The sequence below is a fragment of the Cibotium barometz genome, chromosome 3, assembly GCF_041138505.1.
Source record: "Cibotium barometz isolate CiBa-2024 chromosome 3, ASM4113850v1, whole genome shotgun sequence".
Classification (NCBI taxonomy): domain Eukaryota; kingdom Viridiplantae; phylum Streptophyta; class Polypodiopsida; order Cyatheales; family Cibotiaceae; genus Cibotium; species Cibotium barometz.
The window spans coordinates 22,100,849-22,124,678 of NC_141048.1; the positions used below are offsets into that span (position 1 = coordinate 22,100,849).

The following is a 23,830-nucleotide window of genomic DNA, read 5'->3' on the forward strand; positions in this document are numbered from 1 at the left end:
AAGATGCAAAAAAGATTGATATTGCTAAGCCAGGAGAAGAGCCTCGCTATGTGTGGATTGCCACAGACTTGTCCTTAGATGAGGAGAAGTTATTGATTCAAACAATAAAGGAGTATCGCGATGTTTTTGCTTGGAGTTATAAAGACCTCAAAGGAGTTGATCCAAGCATATGTCAGCATACAATACCATTGCGAGAGGATGCAAAACCCTCCAAGCAACGTCCTTATACTTACAATGAAAACTTCGCACGGAAGATAAAGGAAGAAATAGACAAGCTCTTAGAGGCAGAATTTATCTATGAGATTGAACACACTGAATGGGTCTCCCCTATTGTAGTGGTGCCCAAGAAAAATGGAAAACTTCGAGTATGTGTAAACCTCAAGAAGGTAAATGCAGCTACTGTGCGTGATCATTACCCACTTCCAATCACGGATCATGTTCTGGAACGAGTTGCTGGGAAAAAAGCATACAGTTTCTTGGATGGATTCTCCGGGTACAATTAAGTGTCAATTTATCCAAAGGATCAACACAAGACAGCCTTTGCTATTGAAGATGGCATCTTTGCCTATCGTGTTATGCCATTTGGTCTAACAAATGCACCAGCAACCTTTCAGCGGTTAACGAGTCATGTATTCAAGGAGAACCTTAGGCAATTTCTTGAGATTTTCATGGATGATTTATGTGTTCACTCACAAGAGCGTGATGATCATATAGAACACCTGAGACTTGTGTTTCAAAAGTGTCAACTTTATCGTATATGCTTGAATCCTGACAAGTGCAAATTCATGGTAAGACAAGGGAAAATTTTGGACCATATTGTTTCTCGCAATGGGATTTCAACAGATATGGATAAAATTGATGTCATTGTCTCATTACCTCGGCCTATCAACCCTAAAGGGGTACAAACATTCATGGGACATTGTGGCTATTACCGTAGATTCATCTACATGTACGCTGTCCTAGCCAGACCATTATATGCTCTTCTTGTAAAGTTTAATTGGACTGATGAGTGTGAGGAATCCTTTGAAAAGTTGAAGCAAGCATTAGTGACTGCACCCATCTTACGGGCACCAGATTGGAACCAAATCTTTCATGTCCATATTGATGCTTCCAACTTTGCAATTGGATGTATTTTGGCTCAATCGGGAGAACACAATAAGGATTTCCCAATCTCATATGCTAGTCGACAGTTGAACAATGCTGAGAAGAATTACACCACAACAGAAAGAGAAGGTTTATCCATGATATATGCAGTGAAAAAGTTTCGCCATTACCTTTTGGCAAACAAATTCATATTTTTTGTGGACCATCAAGCATTGCTATATTTGGTGAATAAACCTTGTGCAACTGGAAGGATTGTGAGGTGGTTTATCATCCTTCTTGAGTTTGATTTTGAAGTTGCAGTTCGAAAAGGAACAACTCATCTAAGGGCAGATCATTTGTCTCGAATCACCTCCGGCGAAGCTCCTGTGGGTGTGGATGATGATATGTTAGATTCAACACTTTTCCTTGTAGAGACAGCTCCTAGATGGTCTGAATCCATTTTAGAAATTTTGACAAGTGGGCAGATACAACTAGCGGGTCCTAATGTGGACCTATGGCGACCATTCAAGTTAATCTCAGGGAGATTATATCGTCAGGGTAATGATGGAGTGTTGAGGCTTATACCTAACCCCGACCAATATGAGGAGATCTTGGAATGGGCACATGCAGGTATCGATGGAATCCATGCATCAGCTACTACTTGTGTGCGACGTATCTCTCAGGATGGGCAAAGGTGGCCTACCATGCATGCAGATGCTGAAACATTTGTTCGTAACTGTGCTTCATGTAAAATTCAAAAGCCAATTCATAATGTCACATTATTCCAAATTTCAACTACACCAAGTTGGAGTAAGTATATTGTGGACTATCTTCAGCATGGTCATGTGGATCAAACAATTCCTAAACATCGAAAGCATGCTATTAAAATTGAAGCGGCAAACTATATGCTGATAGAGGGCCAACTCTACAAGAGGGGCAAGGATGGCAACTTACGCATGTGTGTATGTGAAGCTGACTATCTGAAAATCTTAACTCATGCACATGCAGGTGTTGGGGGTGGACATTTTTCGGGTAATACCACAGCTAAGTTGATTAGGTGGTCTGGGGTTTGGTGGCCAACCTTACAAATGGATGCCGAAGAATATGTGAAACGTTGTGACGATTGTCAAAGGACCAAACCTCCCATCACAAAGGACAATATGCCGTTGCGGCCTATGTTAAGCACACGTGCTTTTGCAAAATGGGGTATTGATTTTGTCGGTCCCATTAAACCTCCAGCTCGTCACACGCATGCTGAATATATTATAGTCGCAACTGACTATTTGACCAAATGGGTTGAGGCAAAGGCAACAGTCAAAAATGATGCCAGAACCACAGCCAAGTTCTTGTATGAGTACGTGTTTACACGCTATGGCTTACCTATTGAGATCGTTAGTGATCAAGGTGTACACTTTGTAAATGAAGTCATAGAATTTTTGCTTCAAGAATTTATGGTAATTCACAAGCGTTCTGCACCCTATCATCCCCAGACCAATGGACAAGCCGAGAGTACTAACAAGATTCTCTGCACAGTATTCACAAAGATTGTTGAGGGACATAGGACTGATTGGGAGCAAAAGTTGCACTCAGTTCTTTGGGCATATAGGACAGCGTATAAAACATGTGTGGGCACAACCCCATTTGAACTTGCTTTTGGATTAGACGCAATTCTTCCCATTGAATTTCTTGTACCTACTCTACGAGTAGCTAAACAATTGGATTGGACTGGTCATGAGCTTTCACAACGCGTTGACGAATTGGAAAAGCTTGATGAGACCCGCTTATTGGCGGTAATGGGGATGTATGCTGAGAAGAGGAGACAAAAGCAATGGTACGATAGAAATGTAACAACTGGCCCATTCAAAAAAGGAGACCTTGTGCTCTTGTACACACTTAAGAAGCATAAGAGAAAGCTCAAGAAACGTGGCCTAGGACTGTTTGTGATTAATGAGCTTACTCCAAGTGGTGCAGTGCGTTTAGAGACACTAGAAGGTGAGCAAATGCCTAACTTCATTAATGGAAGTCGTCTCAAGAAATACAATGAACCATTAACTGAAGCCATGCTTCAACAGATGCATGCTGCACAAACACGGAAAGAAGCACTTGACCTACTCAAACGTCAGGCTCAAGAGGAGGCTAAAGCTAGAGTTGCAAAAGCCAAGGAGCGTCGCAAAGCTTCTATGTTGGCCATACAGTTGGCTACTGATGAACCATATGTCGATCCATTCAATATTCAAGTGTGCCTCCATCTTCATGAGACTACCTACTTTGTCTCTGCTTTAATTGACTCTGGTGCAAATTATAATGTTCTCTCGTTTGACACCTGGATAGCCTTGGGTCAACCACCACTTGTGCAAATTCATGTGGACCTACGAAGCTTCTCCGGAGAAGATAACCCTATAGAGGGAAAATGTGTCATTATGACGACCATTCAGGATCACTAGATGTCAGTGTCCTTTTATGTGGCACGTAAGTCCAAGGCAGTAGTAGAGGTTGTTCTCGGTAGATCGTGGTTAAGTGCTATCAATTGCTCATTAGATTGGAAGAATAGACAATACAAGTTGCAAATTGATTCTGATTGCATCTTGGGATCTGCTACTCCACGAGCTTTATCTTGTCAAAGGGGTAATGTTTCTACCTTACACAACCCACTCTCAAAATCTGCTCTTGAAGCTCCAAAACAAATGATGTGGATAATTGATGAGTACTCAAGTGAGGGCCATGGCTGGCATGTTCCAACTACTCTAGTTGCTGCTCAAAGAAGGCCGGGCAAGAAGGAATTATCAATGTGGCTATCCAAAGATGCGTACAAACTTATACCATCTAGTCCAGTTGCTAAGCCTCTTAAGAAGCACATCATTTCCAAGCCTAAACCTCGGATTGTTACTCGATGGGTCCCAAAACATGTTCTTAAAGCACAAGGCTATTATGAGGGTGCAACAGCAATTTGGCTTCCAAAATGCCATGCTTTGCTAGGGGTAAAAGAGTGTTTCAGAAAGATTCCAAAAGCCACCCTTGATTTTCCATATCAGTGGGTGCAAAAGAAATCAACACAAACTCTTCAAGAAAGGAAAGGTGGCTGTGATTGATCTACCAAAAAGCTTCAATTGTAGTGTTAATGCCTTATCTTTAGTTTTTGGTATATCCTTTTTAAGAGGTGGGAATTTTAGCAATTGTCTTGGAATTTGAGCAAGATAAGAGGATTTAGGCATTGAAATGCTAGAATCTATGCTCAAATGAGACTCATTTGGACTTGTCTTAGGTACACAAGTTGATGGTTGAATTGTGTAACAAGGAGAAATCGGGACAACCGGTGTTTCATTACATGTTTTAGGAAGATCAACACTAGTAGATTTGTAGGTGCTATCACAGCCACCTTTCCTTTCTTGAAGAGTTTGTGTTGATTTCTTTTGCACCCACTGATATGGAAAATCAAGAACATGTTTTGGGACCCATCGAGTAACAATCCGAGGTTTAGGCTTGGAAATGATGTGCTTCTTAAGAGGCTTAGCAACTGGACTAGATGGTACAAGTTTGTACGCATCTTTGGATAGCCACATTGATAATTCCTTCTTGCCCGGCCTTCTTTGAGCAGCAACTAGAGTAGTTGGAACATGCCAGCCATGGCCCTCACTTGAGTACTCATCAATTATCCAGATCATTTGTTTTGGAGCTTCAAATGCAGATTTTGAGAGTGGGTTGTGTAGGGTAGAAACATTACCCCTTTGACACGATAAAGCTCGTGGATTAGCAGAGACTTCCTCTACTTGCAGTGCTGTTGTGGATGTATCCCTATAGTACAAATCATCTAGAAGGGCACGTGGTTGTACCATTCGTATAGGAATAATATCATATCCATCTGAGTCACAAAATTGAATTGGCTTCGGTGAAGCACATGTCGATAATGTTGCAAGGATATGACTCCATTCTAATGGATCAATTAAATGCTCAGGGAAGGGTTGTGGAATGTATGCCTCGTCTGATACACTTCGATTACCCTTAAGTCTCTCAGTGTTGAAATCCCTACATGAGGCTCCACACATCCACAGATCTTCTCGCCCATCGGACAATGTAACTCTTGAGCCCTCAGATGAAGCAGAATCAAACTCATCTATTGGAGACCTTGTTACATCACGATATGAGTGATTCCTTAGGTTGTTGACCCTTGTGATGACAGAGTCATATTGTATCCCCAATCTTGAATCATTTGAAATTGTCGCATGAATGGTCTACCCAATATCACTTCATAGTTTGGATGTTTTTCAAAATCCACTATTGCAAAGGTGTGCTCATATTCAATCCCACATGTGGTGACCAATATGTTCTCAAGTAGCCCAAGGGGATGTTCTAGGCTTCCATCTGCTAGCTGCAAGCGCATCCTGGTACTCCTAATAGCTGGTTTGTCCCACTTTTCCCAAATGGACCTTGTCACAATGCCCACTCTTGCGCCACTATCAAGTATTGCAGTTGAAGATACTTTTCGCACTTCTAATGGGAGGGTAGCATTTCCCTGATCGTCCTCACAAAATTTTCCTACTTTGTTGATAGGAACTGGCATAATATGCTTTGTCTCAGGGTGTATAGTACACTCATGGTGACCCTTTTGTAGCAATACTTGCTCTGACAAACATGTGGTAATATCATTCCACAACTCAGGTCGAATTTTTATCAAATCAAGCAAAGGTAAGGTACAAGCCACTGGTGCCGACAAAATAGCTTGCACCATACTCATATCCTTCTCCTTTGTCAATCTTTTATGCATGGAGGGTATCCTCAAGGTTTGAGAACAGTTTTCATATTCTCCCAGATATGATGGTAAGGTTTTCATTGTATGCTTACTTCTGGGAGAAACAATTGTTTGAACTTCCTCCTGGGTGCTTGGGCATCTAAAGTTGTTTTCCGTGCCCCTGGTAAAATCCACCTCAGAGAATAGAGGCGAACTAATAGAAGACATGTTCTCATTAACTTTCTCATGAACTGCGGCCCATATCTCATTTGCCATGTCCTCATTAGCATCAATAACTTCATCATTGCATGGGAAGACAAGGCTAGGTGGTGGCAGATAACCTCCTTTCAATTGGGTGTCAATTGGTGCAGACCTTTCGCTAGGAGCTTGTGAAATGAGCTCACTTTGCATTTCCCGACTCGATGACACTTTTGGTATGGTTTCTAATGTTGGCTTAAGAGAGGTTGGGCCCCGAGGAATAGGTGGTGGTGGTCCCTCAAGTATTGACTGAGCTTCTCTAATGAGTTGCTGATGTACAGCTAGATTGATCTTCTCCTCTCACGAGGGTTTGGGTATTCTTGAAGCTTCTTGGGTAGCTCAGATAAAGCTGCAATGCGACTTCTATGAGCATCAATGATGGCCTCTAGAGTCTCATTCACTTTATCCACAAAAACAGAACCCCCAGAACTATCCTCAGTCGTACTAGCCTCATCTTGTTTAGTACTAGGCCCAGGTTGAGGTTGATGCTCCTCATGCACTTCTTGGGATGTAAAAGTTTGATCCCTCATGTTTTGTTTAGAGGCTTCTTGAGAACTAGTGGATGCACTTTTAGTTCGCTTGTTTCGGTTCTTCTTCCTCCTAGTGGTCTTTTTTCTATTGGACTGTAGGGTCTTGTCCACTAGATTTGTCTTTGCATCCCTACTTCGAGGTGTCTCATGAGTCTGTATTTCGGCATTTCGTGTCTGTGATCTAGTCATGACTCTAAGTGGCATGACATCCTCATTCTCAGATGAAGGTGGTGATGGAACTGTGCCTACAAGGTTGAGTGAGACCTTTGGTTGAGAGGTGCCTTCCTCATGTGGTTTCAGCAGACAATCCTTTGGGAAGTGTTCTACACAACACCCTAGACAATATCTTTCAATTGGTGAAAACTGTGGTACTGTTGTATTGGACCGAGATGCTTGCCTTGAGCGATGTGGACAATCACGAGCCCAATGGAGTTCTCCGCACTCATAACAGGGGCCCATTGGTTTGGCCTCTACTTTCCTTGGCTGCCATTGACCTGAGGGGCCTGGAGTCCTAGGTTGGTAGCCGCCTAGCAGCATTAAAGAGTTTTGTTCCCCTGGTTGAGTCTCCAGTGCTTGGCTTGGGTATGCGGGACTTTCAAAGATATTTTCTTTGGATGAATATGATGCGTATTCCTCCTCCACATAGCCCGGGTTTACTAAGTCTCTACACAGATTTGAATTGTCGTAGTCGACAACCCTTACAGGAGCAGTACCTGGAGCAGGAGGTTGAGCACCAAGAACAGGTCGTGCTTGCTCTTGTGCCATAGGTGGCTTACGTTCAAAATTAGTATACTGTTGATACATTTGTGGAGCCACTCCACCCCTTGGCTGCTCACGTTCCTGTCTCATTCCCGCAATGCGAGTACATTCCTGTGTGGTGTGGGTAAAGTTTCAAGCACAGGCTTGGCACCACTTTTTTGTGGGTTGGTTTGTGACTAGAGGAGAAAAGGTATTACATTCCTCTATTTTATGGTTACCGCCACATATGCTCCACAAAGATGAGGACCTGTAGGAAGTACACTCCTCACTCTCTGCTGCTGTTGTTGTGGCTGCATGGGTGGACGATAGGTCTGTCCCAATCTCCGTAGTACTAGGTTAGCTATCTGGTCTGGATTTACTAGCGCGCTAGACCCTGAACTTTGGTCATCTCTCCACTGATCTCTAGGTTTCACCTCTGGGTCAGAATCATCTTGGAACTTGAAGTTATCGGTGAAATCCATAGCATTATGGCAACACTCATTGAAATTTGTATGTTTCTTCGCATAGAGATGTGTATGCAGTGTTGAATTTTTGAGTCCTTTTAAGAAGAGAGAAATTAATCGACTTTGGGCGGGCTTCTCATCCTCTGGGCAACGATTAATGTACTGCTTCATTCTATTTACACAGTCTCTAACACTCTCATTCTCGCCTTGCTTGAAAGAGTAGATGTGTGCTACCGTGTCATGTTGAATTCCCATCAAGGAAAAAGCAGCAATGAATCTCTCTTCCAAAACTCGTAAAGAAGATTTGTCTGAAGCCTCTAATGCCTGAAACCAAGCCAGGGCTTTTCCCTCAAGAGTGAGTCCAAATCCTTCAATTTGAGTATGCTTATCGGCCACTTGCTCAGCTCGAACTGCTTGCCTAAATGCTGCTACATGGTCGTATGGATCTCCCGATCCTTCATACTTCTTTACCAGTTTCTGAAGAGTTGATGGCCTTACTTGTCTTGAATACTCATCATAGGGCCTACGGCCTCTCACTCTCAGTAGGAATTGTTCCTGTCTTTGGAAAGATGGTCCACATGTTTCCAAATTTGGTGTGGGTACCCTATTACCAACCTCACCAAACCCCTCCAAAGATCTTGTCACCCGCATTTCAGGAAGTGGGAGGCCGAGTTGGCTCCCCTACCCTCCGATTGTTATAGTGAGAAAGATGTTGTGGTGTGACCGGTGGTCGCACATTTGGTGTAGGACGATATCTTGGTGCTAGAGTTGGGCTACTAGCAGTGGTCCACTTGGATGTTGAGGGTCCCTCTCTAGTGAACTCTCGTAGGGGAGGAGCAACAGTTTCTCCAAGAAAGGCTGTCTCTCCCGGTTTGGCTGTATTTGTTGAGAACACTTCCATGAATAATGGTTGTCCTTTCCACGTGAGTTCCCGAATCTCTTTCCAATCTAAGGTTCGGTATTCATTGGCCCATTTATCAATTATTCTGTTCATGTGTCCTGCAAGCTTCTCAACTACCACCACATGAGCTAGAGGAAGATCTAGCTGTGGCAATCTAGTTGTGACATAATATCCCTCTAACGAGTCCTTATAGATCTCTTGAAGTGGGTCATCCTGCAAGACCTTTGTCACTGGAATTTGTCGTACAAACTCCCATTGATTCTCAGCCCCCTGATCCATTTTACACTTGCCTTTCCTATCCCTTTCCAAGTTTAGATCTACAAGAAGTAAATCATCTATGGATGGTTTTGAGGACTGGGCATTGGAGGGTCCAGGCATGTCCGGCTCAATGAGCCAGTCATCTCTAGACTCCCTTGCTCTGGAAAATTTTGATAAGTCTAAGAACTCGGTTTTAGAGAGCTCCCCTAATTTGTCTACATTTTCTGGATGGTAGGTGACTTCGTAGCGAACACCATCTCCACCCATGTACATGTTATCCTGGTCATTGACTAGAGGTGCTCTATCAAGTTCTGAGAAAATGTCTGCGATCTTAACAAGATACCGTTGTTGTGGATCCCTAAAGATCTCAGCTCCTTGAGCATTTGTGTAGACATATTGGAGTCTCACATTGAGTGTTAACTCCATGGTGTCGGCTTCAAATGGATTAAAAGATCTTGTGGGTGTTCTATTTGGGGCTACGGACTGACTATTTGACGGCCCAAAATTGTCCATGGACAATGAACTAGTTGTTCTGGAGAAAAGGGTATCGGATTGGGATTCAGAAAGGGTTTCAGCAATATCTACCAAATTGCCTACCGATTGGGTCCCACTTTCCTGCGTAGGTACTCTAGAAGGTTCCCTAGGCCCTATGGCAGAATCTATAAGACGTCCCGACCGCAAGTGCATAAGGTCAATTTTTTTTGGTTTTTTATGCGTTTTTGTTTTTATTTTTGTTTTTGTTTTTTTTAAATACATATATATATATATATATATATACGTATATATATATATATATATATTTTAACCTACCTAATCACTAAATGCAACCAAAATGAGTATGTGTGGTGTCACTATCTATCTTATTTTTATTATTATTATTTTTTTAATGATTTTTTTTAAATGATTTTATGATTTTATGTTTTTACTTTCTTTTTAAAAAAAAAAAAATTTTACACAAAAATTATGAATCACACTAAAAAAATACTAATTATGCACAAAGTTACAAAAATTAAAAAATGTAAGTTACACTAATTATGCAAAAAATTAAAAAAAATGAAAAATTACAACATATGCAAAAAAGTAGACTCCTAAAAAACACTTAATTTATAGATTTTTTTAAAAAAATTTTCTTTTGTTTTCTCTTGGTTTTTCTCCTTTTGTTGTTTTTTTTGGTTTGTTTGTTTGTTTTTTTTAAAAGTACTAATAAATTTCGTGTCAATTACAAAAAATATGAATCTACTAATTATGCACTCAATTACAAAAATAAAAATAAAAAAATACACGCTACTTTACTTATGCAAAACTTTACAGAAATTTTAAAAAATGGATTCAAACTACAAAAATAAAAATTGTTTATCTTCCTTTTTTTTTCTCTTTTTCTCTCTTTTTTTTTCACCTTTCTCTCTTTAAAAAAAATAGTAATTATATTTTTTATTATTTTATTATTTTCATTATTATTATTATTATATTATTTTTTAAAACTGCAAAGAAAAAAAATAAAAAAATAAAAATTAAGAAAATAAAAAAAAAGAAAAATTACTAACCTTTTCTTCGGCCGGTGCGCCTTCTTTCTCAACGCCGCCGGACTCCCCTGCTCTGCAGTCCGTTGCCTTCACGTGCTTTGCTTTTATGATCTTCACTGCTGGCTGCCAGTGTCTTCACTCCGCACAGCAGCAGTCGACCGGTCACCTTCACGTCGGCCTTCAACGCCTTCTGCACGTCTTCGCTCTGCTACTCCACCCTTTTGCTCCTTCTTCAACGGCCACCACTGGTGTTGCTGCAGCAGCCGGCCGCTTCTTCTTGCAGGCCACGTGCCCGGCCTTTGCACGCTGCTCTCAAGCCAGCCCACAGCTTCTTGCCTTCTGCTTGCCGGCCAGTTCACGTTTTTTTATTTTTTTTTGCTGCGCCTTGCCGGACGTGCGGCCAGCCTTCGCTTCTCAGCTGCCCCGCCTTCACAACTGGTGTGCCTCCGTCGGTTTCCAGTAGCTTAAGGTCGTGCCTTTTGCTGCTGTGCCTCCCCGCCCTACGCCTTTGCTCGCTGCTCTCAAGCCAGTCCACAGCTTCTTCCACGGCCACGTCATTTGCATCCACGTCAGCTGCAGCCACTGCCAGGCCTTTCGCCTTCTACAGCTGCAGCCTCTGCCAGCAGCTTACCTCTGCCAGTCCACAGCTTCTTCCACGGCCACGTCAGCTGCAGCAACTGCCAGGCCTTTCGCCTTCTACAGCTGCAGCCTCTGCCAGCAGCTTACCTCACTTCCACGCGGCCACTTCCTTCCACTGCTGCAAGTGCTTGCCTTCGCACCAGCCTTCAACGGCTGAGTGGTATTTTTTTTTTGTTTTTATTTTTTTAATTTTGCGGACCGCTTTCAAGAGCTACTAGAAGCTAGCACTCTCTTTTAAATATCGCTTGGGCTTGGCCTTGAGTGCCGTGGATACAGTGCTCTCCACACAAGCCTCTATAGTATAATAGCCTAATTAATGAACACACGCCTTGCAACCTTAATATATTACGCACTTTTTAAAATGCAAAGGTCGGTGCCTACGTGAAAAAGGAAAGGCTGAATGCCCCTCGCTTAGCAACTCTCTCCACTCTTTTTTTTTCCTTTCTCCCTTCTCTTTCCCTCTCTGCTCTCTTCCTTAAGCGGGCTTCACGCTTGGGAGCCTATGGAGCTTGCATAAGCTATGGAAGAGCTTTTTTTTATTTTTTTTATTTTTTTTATTTTTTTTACTAATCACATGTTAGCGAAAAGCATAAAAGCATGAAATGGCAAAAAAAAACAATGAATGTAAGCATAATGACGGTACTTGAAAAGCAATAACACATAAAAAACAATGCGAGAGAAACCTCAACCGCTCAATGGTTTTAATTTTTTTTGCTTCTAATCAAAAAACAGAAAACACACAAGGCGCCCTTGAGATCACACACTCGCAAACTCTACTCTAATCTACCCTAATCCACGATTTTGCAATCAATGGAGCACTTAGTAAGAAGTAATGGTTAACACCCTTCACTAACTTAGGTGTGCGTTCCCCGGCAGCGGCGCCATTGTTTGGGACATCATAGCATAGCGGAGGCTACACTCTAACCCACACACTTTGTCAATCCGTGAATGCAACCCGGTTAGCGCATAGAGGCTATCCCGAATGGGAGAAGATGAGTTAACCACACACTAATGACTTCTAGTCCTACTCAATCCTTCTTCAACACTCAAGCAATCAATCTAACATAATCAAGCATCAAGATTAGGCTACACTTAAGCACACAAATGCAACTTATGCAAAGAACCTAACATGCAAAGAGCTATCACACAAGTCTCAACTACACATCATTTCATGCACAAGCTTCATCACATGCACTCTACAAATCAGATTTTAGCATCAAAACATCATCAAGAAATCTAGATTGGCAAGTGTGTAGACCATAACCTCATATCATTGAAAATGTAGAGAATAGAGAGTACAAGATTGAAGCATGAATGGAGATGGAGAGCCTTGGAAGAGCACATGAGAAGGAGCTATGGAGCAAGCTCTCTCTATGAGCCTCTCAACCAAATGACCAAAGAGTCCCCCCTAGCACTCAAATGGGCCACCTTTTATACAAAATTTCTAGAACTCCCAAAAGTTCCCATGTGGGATTATTGTCAAGCCCTCTCCCACATTCATCTACAACTTGGAACTCTTTTCAAGAGCCCTAAGTGTCTTTTTTTGTTGCATCCTTGTATTGATCTTCATTCGTCATGCAACAGCACCACATCAGCACAATGAGTCCCCATAGATACGTGGGGCTTGCCTTGGAGTCCTCACAATAGCTCGCATGTGAGGGTGACACTAGGGCATGGTATGCCCGAGTTTCCACCTGGCTTTCAGGACACGGGCTCGAGATGGACCACCTCCCACCTCTTCAGTACAACTTGGAATCGCCTTTTCTCCGGTTCTCCCATGGGGACGTCAGCCAGATTATCCGGTTCGACCTCCTTAGCCTCCACATACACAGCATATGGATTGCACATCGGAGCTCCCACCGAAGATGCACTTCTACAGAGAGAATTTCTTCAGGCTTAGTGGCGAATGGCTTCATCTAGCAGCCAGGCTACCTAGGTATTCACATGTCGCATGCCATGCAGATCGCAGTTGGCCAGCTACGGGTATCCTCCCATCGCCTACGGGTGGGTAAAGCGCATATTCAGAGATGGAGAGCTTATACGGAGACCTCGAGAGGAGAGGATTTGCAGATTGTGCCACACAGGCGTTGAGACAGAGGAGCACTATACACTGCCTAGTGTACTATGAGATCCGTGGGAGGTACCACTTTCTCTTGCATGAGGGTTTTGGCCCATTATCCAGGATCATTGGAGCTTCGCAGACACAGAGAGTCACTCCTAAGAGAGTGTCGGCCACAACCATCACCCCTCCTTCCTCGCTAGCCTACCATCACTCTTCCAATTGGAGCTTCGCAGACACAGAGAGACTCCTAAGAGTGTCGGCCACAACCACCACCCCTTCTTCCTCTCGCTAGCCTGCCATCACTAGTTTCTTTTGGGTCTAGGGAGAGGATATCGGCATAGCAGACCCCACGGGTCCACCACAGGACGCCCTGTCCTTGAGGAGTGGAACGGGCTTGAGCACTTCCGAGTCCCGACGTACCCGGTGTCCCTAGCCCATAGGATGCCAACCACAATCCTCCCATCAGCTCCAGACCCTGGACATGCTCCACCACCACCACACCACCTTCTCACGTACCATGACAGAAGGGGACCTCTCGGCCATAGTCAGAAGCAGACCCCACGGGTCCACCACAGGACGCCCCGTCCTTGAGGAGTGGAACGGGCTTGAGCACTTCCGATGTACCCGGTGTCCCTAGCCCATAGGACGCCAACCACAATCCTCCCATCACCTCCAAACCCTGGACATGCTCCACCACCACCACACCACCTTCTCACGTACAATGACAGAAGGGGACCTGTCGGCCATAGTCACTAACTAATCTACTTGAGAGAGGCGTACCCTCTACTGGAGGATGATTTGCCCATGGTGCTTCATATTCTTAGGCCCTCTGACCTCCATGATGAGATTCTCTTGTACTAGTGCTTATATATCCCATGTACTCCCACATGATGATGATTATATCAGCCTCTACTTTCAGAGAGCTATGTTAGTTGTACTTGTTTTGTTTTCCTTTTCCATGATGAGACATATTATGGATAGCAGACGTTTAATATAACTTTCAGAGAGCTATGTTAGTTGTACTTGTTTTCCTTTTCCTTTTCTTTAGGAGACGTTTAATATAACTTTCTTTCTTTCTTTCTTTCTCCCGGGACTCTTCTGTATGCTTTCCATGTATACAGCTGTGAACAACACTACCTTATATTGGTTGCCGACTCAGAGGAGAGGGGAGAGAACCCTAAGGCATAAGTGTATGGGACTGGTTTACAGAAGGTATAGGGATGGCTGAGAACTGTAGCATGCTTTTAGGCTGCCATACAGCGCTCCATACAGCGCTGTCCACCTCAGACACACAGCTAAAGAAGCCTCAGACGTGTGTACAATCGGGGCCCATACGTGTGAGTTTACAGGGCGGACTGCAGGGCTGAGACGGGCTGCAGGGATGGGTGCGCTACAGGGGTGACTCGCCATCTGAAAAAAGCAACTGTATGGGGTATTTTAGGCATCTTTAGCCATAAATGGTTTTAATGCTCAAAATGGGGAGAAGAAAGCTAGGCACCCTATTGTTTTGGGACTATGCTTACTTTTTTGGGTGTTTGATTGCTTGTTTGGGGGTACAAGCTCCTAAAAGCCTGCATGCTTGAAGCGTGGGCTGAAAGGTGACCTTTGTGAGTGAAAACTGAAGCTTGTATGCTCTGTGAGGGAAAAAGGACGAAAGGACCAGATGTACGAGAGATCAGAGTAAATCAACACAGCATGAAATGGATGAATGAGTATATGAATAATGGTGAATGTAATCCAGTACAAGAGGGCCTCTGATGTGAGGTGACCTTCAGGAAGTAGACCGGCGAAGAAGCCAGGACGAAGTCTAAGCAAGAGGACGGTCGATGATGAAGGCTTGTGTCGACGACAGCGGTAGCACTCTGAGTGATGTAGATGTCGAAGGCTGCACAACGCAGGACTGAGAAAACGCAGATGTGCTGCTGAATACTGTGGGAGCACACCGGCTGCAGTGTGGTGTGGAGCACTGATGCTCGATGATAAAGCAGTGGTAGGGATGCCGCTCTGGATTGCTGGATGCTCTGGGAGCAGGGCGCTGAACTGCTGCTTCTGGATGATGAAAAAGATCACCGAGCTGCTGCTGTTGTGTGCTGCGCAGGTGGTATAGCCGATAACGAGCAGAATGATGATTACGTCGATCAGCCGGGCTGCTGCTGTGTGCAGGGGGTAGAGCTGACGGTTGGATGTCGATTGACGATCAATGTGATGATGAGTTAAAGGAGGGGCAGCATGGGGTTTATATAGAGCTGCCCCCCCTCCCCCCCCCAAAAGGACCAGGTCGGCTGGCCCTGTCGGCCAGCTTGGCCGACCTGGTCAAGAGCCTTTTTAGGCCTTTTGTAAGGCCAATAATGAGGGCCTTCTTGGGCCCTTTTGGAGGACCTTTTTGCGCCCCCCCCCCCCCCCCCCGCGGCAGCCCTTTTGGGCCTGATAGTCACACATCCCCTCTCCGGCCAAAAAAGGGACCATGAGAGAAGATGAAGAAGATGGTAATTGGGTGAAAAGAAACATGACGAAGTATTTGGCATGTTGTGGGTGTAGATCATTCGTTTGTCTCTTCGTTTTTTTTGTAGAGTCTTTTGAGTTTGGGTTGAACAGGATCAATGCCGCAATGCAAGGGGTTTTCAAATGCACGAACGCCCATATGGGTTTTCGTTCACGCATGCGTCCCAAACACAAAAAACAGAAAGCAATGCAAAGGGTATACAAGATGGTAAATGCTATGGAGTGGGTTTTCACATGAGTAGTGCCCTCATGGGGTTTTCACTTACTCATGCGCCCTTCACAACAATGATAGATAATACGAATGGTGAGGATGGTCCCCCTCTCAAGATGCTGAGGGTGATGATGGAGGACATATGCTGATCTGCTTGCGAAGACGTTGGAGGATAGGCCGATTGACAGACTTTGCAAGAATGTCGGCATGGTTGTCTGGCGTAGGAATGTACTGGAGCCTGATGCTACCAAGCTCAACCTGCTCCCTGGTAAAGTGAAAATGAACACCAACATGCTTGGTACGGTTGGAAAAAAATAGTATTGCGAGCAAGGGCAATCACACTCTGACTGATATGTTATCTATCCTTTATAGCCATTCGTATTCTGCCACGCCGCCTGTTCGAAGCTTAGCATAAACTAAACAAGAGCGCGGCGTGCATGAATGGTGTGCATAGTAGGACGATAAAGAGAATTGGATAGGCTTCAGGAAGGCCAAAGGGGCGGCACGATCACCTTTCACTAGGTCATGGTCACCCAAAAGGCTAGACTAGACTGGTGTAGGTAGCTCGATCGACTGAACATCTCAGCCACTGGCGGTTGCTCGCCTAGTGGAATCATGCTTTCAGTTAATGAACGAAGCTCGGAAATGGTAGTTGCGGTGTCCATGGGAACGTGCATCTCCTCAAGAAGCTGACGGAAATACAAAGCCTCAGTGGTGGTGTCATAGAGGGCGTGGTACTTGGCCTTAGCTGAAGAACCTGCTACAGTATCCTGCTTCTTGCTAGACCAAGAGAAAGGGCTAGATCCAAGTGAGTACAAATAACCACCATGAGAGCGCCGAGAATCAATAACACCGGCCCAGTCGGAGTTCGTGTAACCACGCAGGGTGAACCCACGACTGAAGTGAAGTCCGAACATATAGGTACCCGCTAGATAGTAAACAACAGTTTGTGTAACCATGTAAGGTGAACCCACGACTGAAGTGAAGTCCGATCATATAGGTGCCCGCTAGACAGCGAACAACCCTCATCTCACTGAACTCCAATGTGGCTCCTTCGGAGCATTGAAATACTGACTTAATATGGATGTGCAATAGGAAATGTCAGGTCTAAAGTTAGTGAGCCATATGACCTTAGACGAGGGCGATCCACAAGGGACGCCTCCCATGAGCTATAATGGCAAGAGAAGGCCATAATGACAAGTGGAGAGCCACACAATAGCTGAGGTGACAAGTGTGAGGCCACTTGTCTCACTTTGATCCACTTTCTAACAAGTGTCAGGCCACTTGTCTCACTTTTATCCACTTTCTTGCCACACGTCCCAATCTAAGAGATGGGTCCTTCCACAAACTTTATCTCTAAAAATATTTGAACTGGTAGCCCATTTGTCAACTCTTGGTATACGTAATGATGCGAACATAATTTCCTTGGAGTTGGGCCAAAAATAGCAACCCTCCTAGATTTTAGGAGTGTGATCCTTTGTATTCCAGGATAATCCCCCATTCCCAAAGCTTGTACTTTCCAAATATTTAGACGTCTTGGAGTCCACCAAACCCTTTTCATACTGGGAAATGTCTAGGCTGGTGACAGAGTGGGGGCTGCTTTCTGCCGATTTTCACATGGCTGCTGCTCTAGGCATGCCTGCTGCATGGCCTGTTTGCCATGCCAGGGGACACTCATTATTTGTTGCAAGATTTATAGCTACTCATGGCTTAGCTATTGGGTTTTTGAACAGATTCTTGGCTCTTGTGAAATAGGATGTTGGGCTGCTCAACTTTGGCACTTGTCAAAATAGGGACGTCACGATTGAATCCTCAACAAATGCTTGAGGAACAAGATGGTGATGGTCAAATAGACAAGGCTTCCAAATTTTTTCATAGAGGAGCAAGTACTCTTCCCCAACAACACCCCCCCTTCCCTCTCCACCCCCAAATCAACACCCCCCCCCCCTTCCCAGGCTTTTCCCCCCATCCCTCCTCTTTCTTCCCAGGTGCTTCCTTGTCCTCGTCCAGGCAAGCGGTTACACTAGTGTTGCTGACTATATTGATTATTTTCATATCACAAATGTGTGGCTGAAGGCAGGGGGACCGGCTGTTGGGATGCAATGTGGTGGTCTGTTTGGGTTGGTTTTTTCTTTCAGTTTCTTGCATTTTCTTAAGCACAGGTTTCATCAGAATTTGTCTACTCTACACATCATTTAGCAAGTTGGCCATGACATTACTCTGAATATTTTACAGGCTGCTGCTGTACCGTCTATTCTCACAGATGGAGATGTTGTCATGGCAGCCGAAACTGGAAGTGGCAAAACTCAGGCCTACCTTGCACCTCTTTTCAGTAAATTACTGAAAAGGATTCAACTTAAACGAGAGGCCGCAGGCACTCAATCTCTAAATGAGGCATATTTGTCAGAGAAGCAACACTTTGCCCTTGTATTATGCCCAAATGCCATGCTTTGTGAACAGGTGACTGAGATGGCCAATGCACTTCGTGACAGCGTTGGGGCACCGCTGCTGAAGGCTTCGGTTGTGTCCGGAGGTCAGGTTGGTATTATTTTACGCTTGCTATATTTTTCTTACCTACTGAAGATATATGTGTATATATATGTATTTTTCTTACCTATTAAAATACATATATGTGAACACTCCCTATGAGTGATTTCGATAATATTTAGTGATGTGATCAAGGAGAGCCTCTAAGGCTATAAAAGCACTGTACTTTGTGAACTTTAAATCAATCAATCATAAGTGAATCATTGTACCGTGCAATCCTGTGCAGTCATCTGCTCTCTTACTTTCAGTTAGTCACATCTCTCTCCCTCCTGCACGCACCATGGAGATCTTCTATCATCCTTAGCTCAGCTTAGCCGTCTAACCCTTTAGGTTTACATTTGGTATCAGAGCCACTCTCTTGGCCTTCGCCGGTGCCAAGCCATCAACTCTTGGTAACTGCCCCGCTTCTTTGTCTCCCGGCCTATATCTCTTGCAGCGCCGCTGCGGCCCATTGCTCCGCCAACTTGCCACCATTGCTCCGCCAGCCCTGGCGGTGCTCATGATAGTGAAGCGAGTGAGCTGAGCTGAGTGGGTTGCTCAACCGGCTGGGCGGACAGGGGGGCAAGGAGCCCAGCTGAGACGCCAGCCCACTAGGCGGAATTTGTGAGTGACCCCCTTCTCTGACTCTGGCCCGCACTTCGCCCCGCCAACACGTGCCTTGATCATGCTTTGCTGGGGTGTCTCCTCGCCTCTGGTGCGTCTCTTTGCCACCTATGCCAACATGACTTGCTGCTGACATCGGGCACCACATCAGCCATCGCTTCAAAGTTACAATAGCTCTGCCACCTCTATAAAGCACCGGCTTCCTCCACTCCCTGCTTCCACCTCTGACTGTGCACCTCTTTGCCTGCACCACCTGTGCAGCCGCCCACAAGCTCACCTCTGCCTGCGCCACCTTTGGAGCCATCCGTCGAATTTGGTTGCAACCAGCTTCTACGTGTGCGGCACGTACAGCCTCTTCAGGGATGCTTCCATGCCTTTTTTATCTAATGCTTCTACACCATGTTGTTGCTTCTACTCAGAGTTGTCATTAGTCTCTGCCTACACCATGGACCTCAACAGAAGTAGCACAAGAAAGCAGTGCTCTTCTCCAACTTGGAAGAGATAGAAAAGTACAAGGAGGTGTTGTCTTCACATCAGGTGTAGAGAGATGCCATATGAAGACATAGTGGCTATCCTCATTGACGAGGATCATTGACTTCGAGAGCAAGCTTCTGTTAGTCATGACATAGAGAGGGGCTACATGTCCAAAATGAAGAAGGGTAGACCCAAGGGAAAGCAGTCAAGTGCACATTCTCCAAGAAGCTGGGACACACCGAAGAAGGTTGCTACAAGCGGATTGCAAAAGAGTAGGAGTAGAATCATGCCAACCTAGTAGAACAGGAAGATGAAGAGTTTGGAGATCTCCAGAGAAGCCGGAAACCAGTACCTGAAAAAGCTCTCAAGCACTATCTCTTTCTCAAGTAGATGACAGATGGGCTTTTGAAGAATCTCTATGGTTGAGTCAAGGGTTCTCTACCCGAGATGTCCCTCAAAATCTGAATTAAATAAACCCTATGTGTGTGTTTTCTCTCTTATATCATTGTAATGCCTTACTTTATAAAAGGCTCCATTCCTATGTTACCCATGTTTTGAGTTAGGGGTGGATAGTTCTAGAAGCTGAAGAATCTCATGTGTGGTATCACGTCAGGTATGACCACTATGATCTTTTGCATCACATGGTGCCAGTCAGCCCAAATCACCTTAAGTAGGAAGGCTATTCCTCATAAACACCACCTAACTTTGAAGGGGGGATTGTTGGGATTCGGAGTCTCTTGTATATGCATGCTTCCTTTGAGTGTTAGTGTGTGTGAACACTCCCTATGAGTGATTTAGATAATACCTAGGTAGAGAGCCTCTAAGGCTATAAAAGCATTGTACTTTGTGAACTTTAAATCAATCAATCATAAGCAAATCATTGTACCATGCGAGTAGGAAGTCTATGTAGACAAGACAACACTTGTCCTGATTCCGCTCGCTGAAGCTCCCGCCTCCACCCTGCTCTGCGCGCCATCGCCCCCCCCCCCCTCCTCGCGGCCTTTTCCTTCCTTCCGCCCCCCGCTTGCTCCCCTCTGCTCGCCGCTGCGCCCCCCCCCCTCCTTCCTCGCTGCTGCGCCGCCCCCCCCTCCTTCCTCGCTGCTGCGCCTCCCCCCCCTCTTCGCCAGTTCGCCCCCCTCCCCTCTTCGCCAGTTTGCCCTCCCTCCCCGCTGCCTCCTGTTCGCCCTCCCTCCCCGCTGCCGCCAGTTCGCCCCCCCGCCTCTTCGCCTCTTCACGCCCGCCTCCTTTCAGCAGCGCCCCCCCCCCTCCTTCTCGCGTTGTCGCCGCCCCCCCCCCCCCCCCCCCCCTCTGGGCCTCTCCTCCGTTTTTCGCCCCCCCCCTCCCTCCTCTGTTGTGCTGCTTTTCACCCCTTGGGGGTTTTTGTTTTTTTTTCCTCATTGTCATCCGTCCTTCCGCCTCTTGGTGTGCAGCCCGCTTCTTGCAGGTTTTCCGCTTTCGCCTCGCCTTCGCTTGAGCTTCAGGCTCTGATGGAGACTCCTCCCGCCTCGCCTTAGAGGGACTCTTCCGCAGCCCCCTCGCCCGCCCCTGAGGTCATCCCCATCAGGCTTTCTCTTTCGCCGGAAGAGGAAGCGAGCCTCACCGCAGAGGTGGAACGCCTTCAGGCTCACTCCACCATCTGCTGTATAGTCGGCACTCGCCCCAGCAGAGGGGAGATCAGGGATCTACTTAAGGCTCGCCTTCTTGCAGATGTGGGCAAGATCCTGGATGTACAGCTCTTGGGCCGGGGACATTATCAGATCGAGTTCGAGGCCGCCCAGAGCGTTGCCAAGGTCCTTGCCATGAGTCCTCTGGATATCAGGGGTACTCGGGCTTTCTTCAGGCCTTGGCAGCATGGATTTGACCCAGCTGCGGCGGAGCAGGGAGAGCGCCTCTTCCATATTACAGTTTGTTTCCCTGGTCTCCGCCGGGAGTATCTTCCGCTCCTCTCCAGGCTCGGAGCATTGGTGGGCTCGGTTCTTGAGACGGGCCCCTCAGCAGCTTCAGTGGTGGCCAGAGCAGCTGGGCTACCTTCGGTCAGAGTGTTGGTATCTGACATCTCCTCCCTTCCTAAGGTCATTCAGCTACCTAGGATAGGGGGGGGGTGGATAGATCAGAGAGTGGAGTTCTCGGGGCTCCCGAACCAGTGCTTCATTTGCAGGCAGGTCGGTCATTTGGCCAAGGCCTGCCCTCGCAGGAGACCTCGGCCCTCACCACAGCAGCAGGCCACGGATGGCCCGCCCACAGATTCGGCTCGGCAGGCTGCCTCAGGGACACCTGCTCAGGCCACAGAGACCTCGGAGTGGCAGCCTGGACAGGGGCGCCGTCGAGGGAGACAGCCACAGCAGCACGCCCAGATACCGCTGCAGCAGCAGCCACAGTCTCAGCCTCACTGGGTTCCCGTGAGGAACAGATTTGCTCCCCTTCAGGAGGAGACCCCTGCAGCGACCGAGGACCAGGAGATGCCAGCTCCCCCTCCTTCACCTCCCCCACACCCATCCCCTCCCACCGCCTCGCTTCCACCATCGCCTCCTCCCGCCCCCGCTCCGGTCTCGGCAGCGGCTCCCTCTCCTCCTCCCTCGCTTCCCCCTCCTCCCCCTCCGCCCGCCTCGCCTTCCCGGGAGGTCCTGGCAGTTCCCTGGCGCTCACCTGCAGTCCGGAGAGCGCTGAGCACTGACCTCGCTCGAGCATCACAGAGGAGACCTATGCCGATTAGGGCCTCACGGATTTCATCTATCCGCAGTCGGCTGAGTCGCCTCGGCATTCGACAGCGCTCGGAGGCGTTTGATTATACCTTCACACGGCTTTTTGGAGCAGAGGGCCCCCATGAGCCAGCACCCATCCGAGTGCATGTAGTGATACCTCCGGCCCGCGGGGAGGAGGCACTAGACTCAGCGGTGGCCTTCTCTTTCCCTCTATGTGGACCTTGTGACCGGGAGTGGACTCTAGAGCTCGCTCTCAGCACGTTGAAGACTCAGGCAGTTGAGTTTTCTCATCACATGAGCGATTTGGAGGTTACAGATGTGATAGGCCGACTTTGGGAGTTGGCTCATTTTTTCTTGGATCCCGGGAGTGTGGATACATCCGGGATTCGGCATTTGGTCGTGCGCATAGTTGCAGATTTGGCACGCGACCCAGGATATGTGAGTATACACGAGGTTACTATGTCAGAGCAGGAGGCAGTCGCCATGGGTCACAGCCACTGGCGCCTGATCCGGGATTCTTGCAGTACACCGGGTGGGCAGACTCGCAGCCGTTCGGATGGGGACTACTCTCCATCCAAGCCGCTTGCGAAGGCCCGCCGTACGGCTGAGACAGCATCCACCTCAGTAGGACATCCATGAGGATCATCTCATGGAATGTACAGGGCCTTGGCGGAGCACACTTTATACGCTATCGAGGCTGCTTGAGGCAGGAGCTACAGAGATGCCTGGTTGGTGGCAGCATTGACATTCTGATGATGCAGGAGCACCACTTGGGTGAGAGCAGGATCCGGAGATATGGTTCGGTGATGCCTGGTAGATGGGACACTTTCTGGTCTGCAGGGTTTGGTCCTTTGGGTGGACAGGGAGGAGTATGCATGGTTATTGCAGATGCATGGCGGCAGGCCATTGTGGATCGAGGGATCATTGTGCCTGGTAGAGCACAGTATGTCATTCTGAGGATGCATGATGAGCTATTGGGTGTGCTCAACATCTATGCGCCCAATCATGCTAGTGCCAGAGCAGAGTTCTGGACTCAGGTTACAGATGCATTGCCAGAGGCCGCACATTGGTGTGTTGGGGGAGACTTCAACATGCTTGAGGACCCGGCAGATAGGGTGGGAGGCAGTCATGTTACAGTGCACGGCACGGAGCTTGCAGCTTGGGACCGGTTTTGCATGTCACTGAGGATCACTGATGCATGGCAGCATGGGGCTTTCTCCCGGTCTCAGGACAGTCTTAGTTTCTCTCGGTCGGATCGCCGGCAGGGAGGGACTAATCTATCTCGGATTGATCGCTTTTATGTGGGCGATTGGTTGGGGGAGCGAGGGGGCTCCGTCGGCATTCTTGCTGGCACCTCATTTTCAGATCATGCGCCAGTTATATTGACTTTGGAGGAGGGGACACGGGAGCCCAGCTTGCAGTTGAGGATCCCAGAGAGGGTACTTGCAGACCCCAGTCTCGCTGAGGACATTGAGAGGATCTGGCATGATAGTCAGTGTTCTGACCAGGATGCAGCGGGCCAGTGTGCCCAGGGACTCATTGATCTTAGCTCTTTTCTACACGCTGCAGCTTTGACACGACTGGGAGAGATTCGCGAGCGGGAGCAACG

General features: G+C 46.8%; 1 protein-coding gene across 7 annotated transcripts in view; it reads left to right on the forward strand.

Moving 5' to 3' along the window:
• EMB3108 (DEA(D/H)-box RNA helicase family protein) overlaps positions 1–23,830 on the forward strand; it is a 120,265-nt gene that overhangs the window by 24,976 nt on the left and 71,459 nt on the right. For 6 of the 7 annotated variants that reach the window (XM_086774634.1, XM_086774592.1, XM_086774601.1 and 3 more), the window contains one exon: positions 18,131–18,433. The exons of the other annotated variant lie outside the window; for it this stretch is intronic. In XM_086774634.1, the coding sequence (XP_086630760.1) occupies positions 18,131–18,433 (303 nt within the window). The remainder of the gene's footprint in view (positions 1–18,130; positions 18,434–23,830) is intronic. 7 annotated transcript variants of the gene reach the window in all.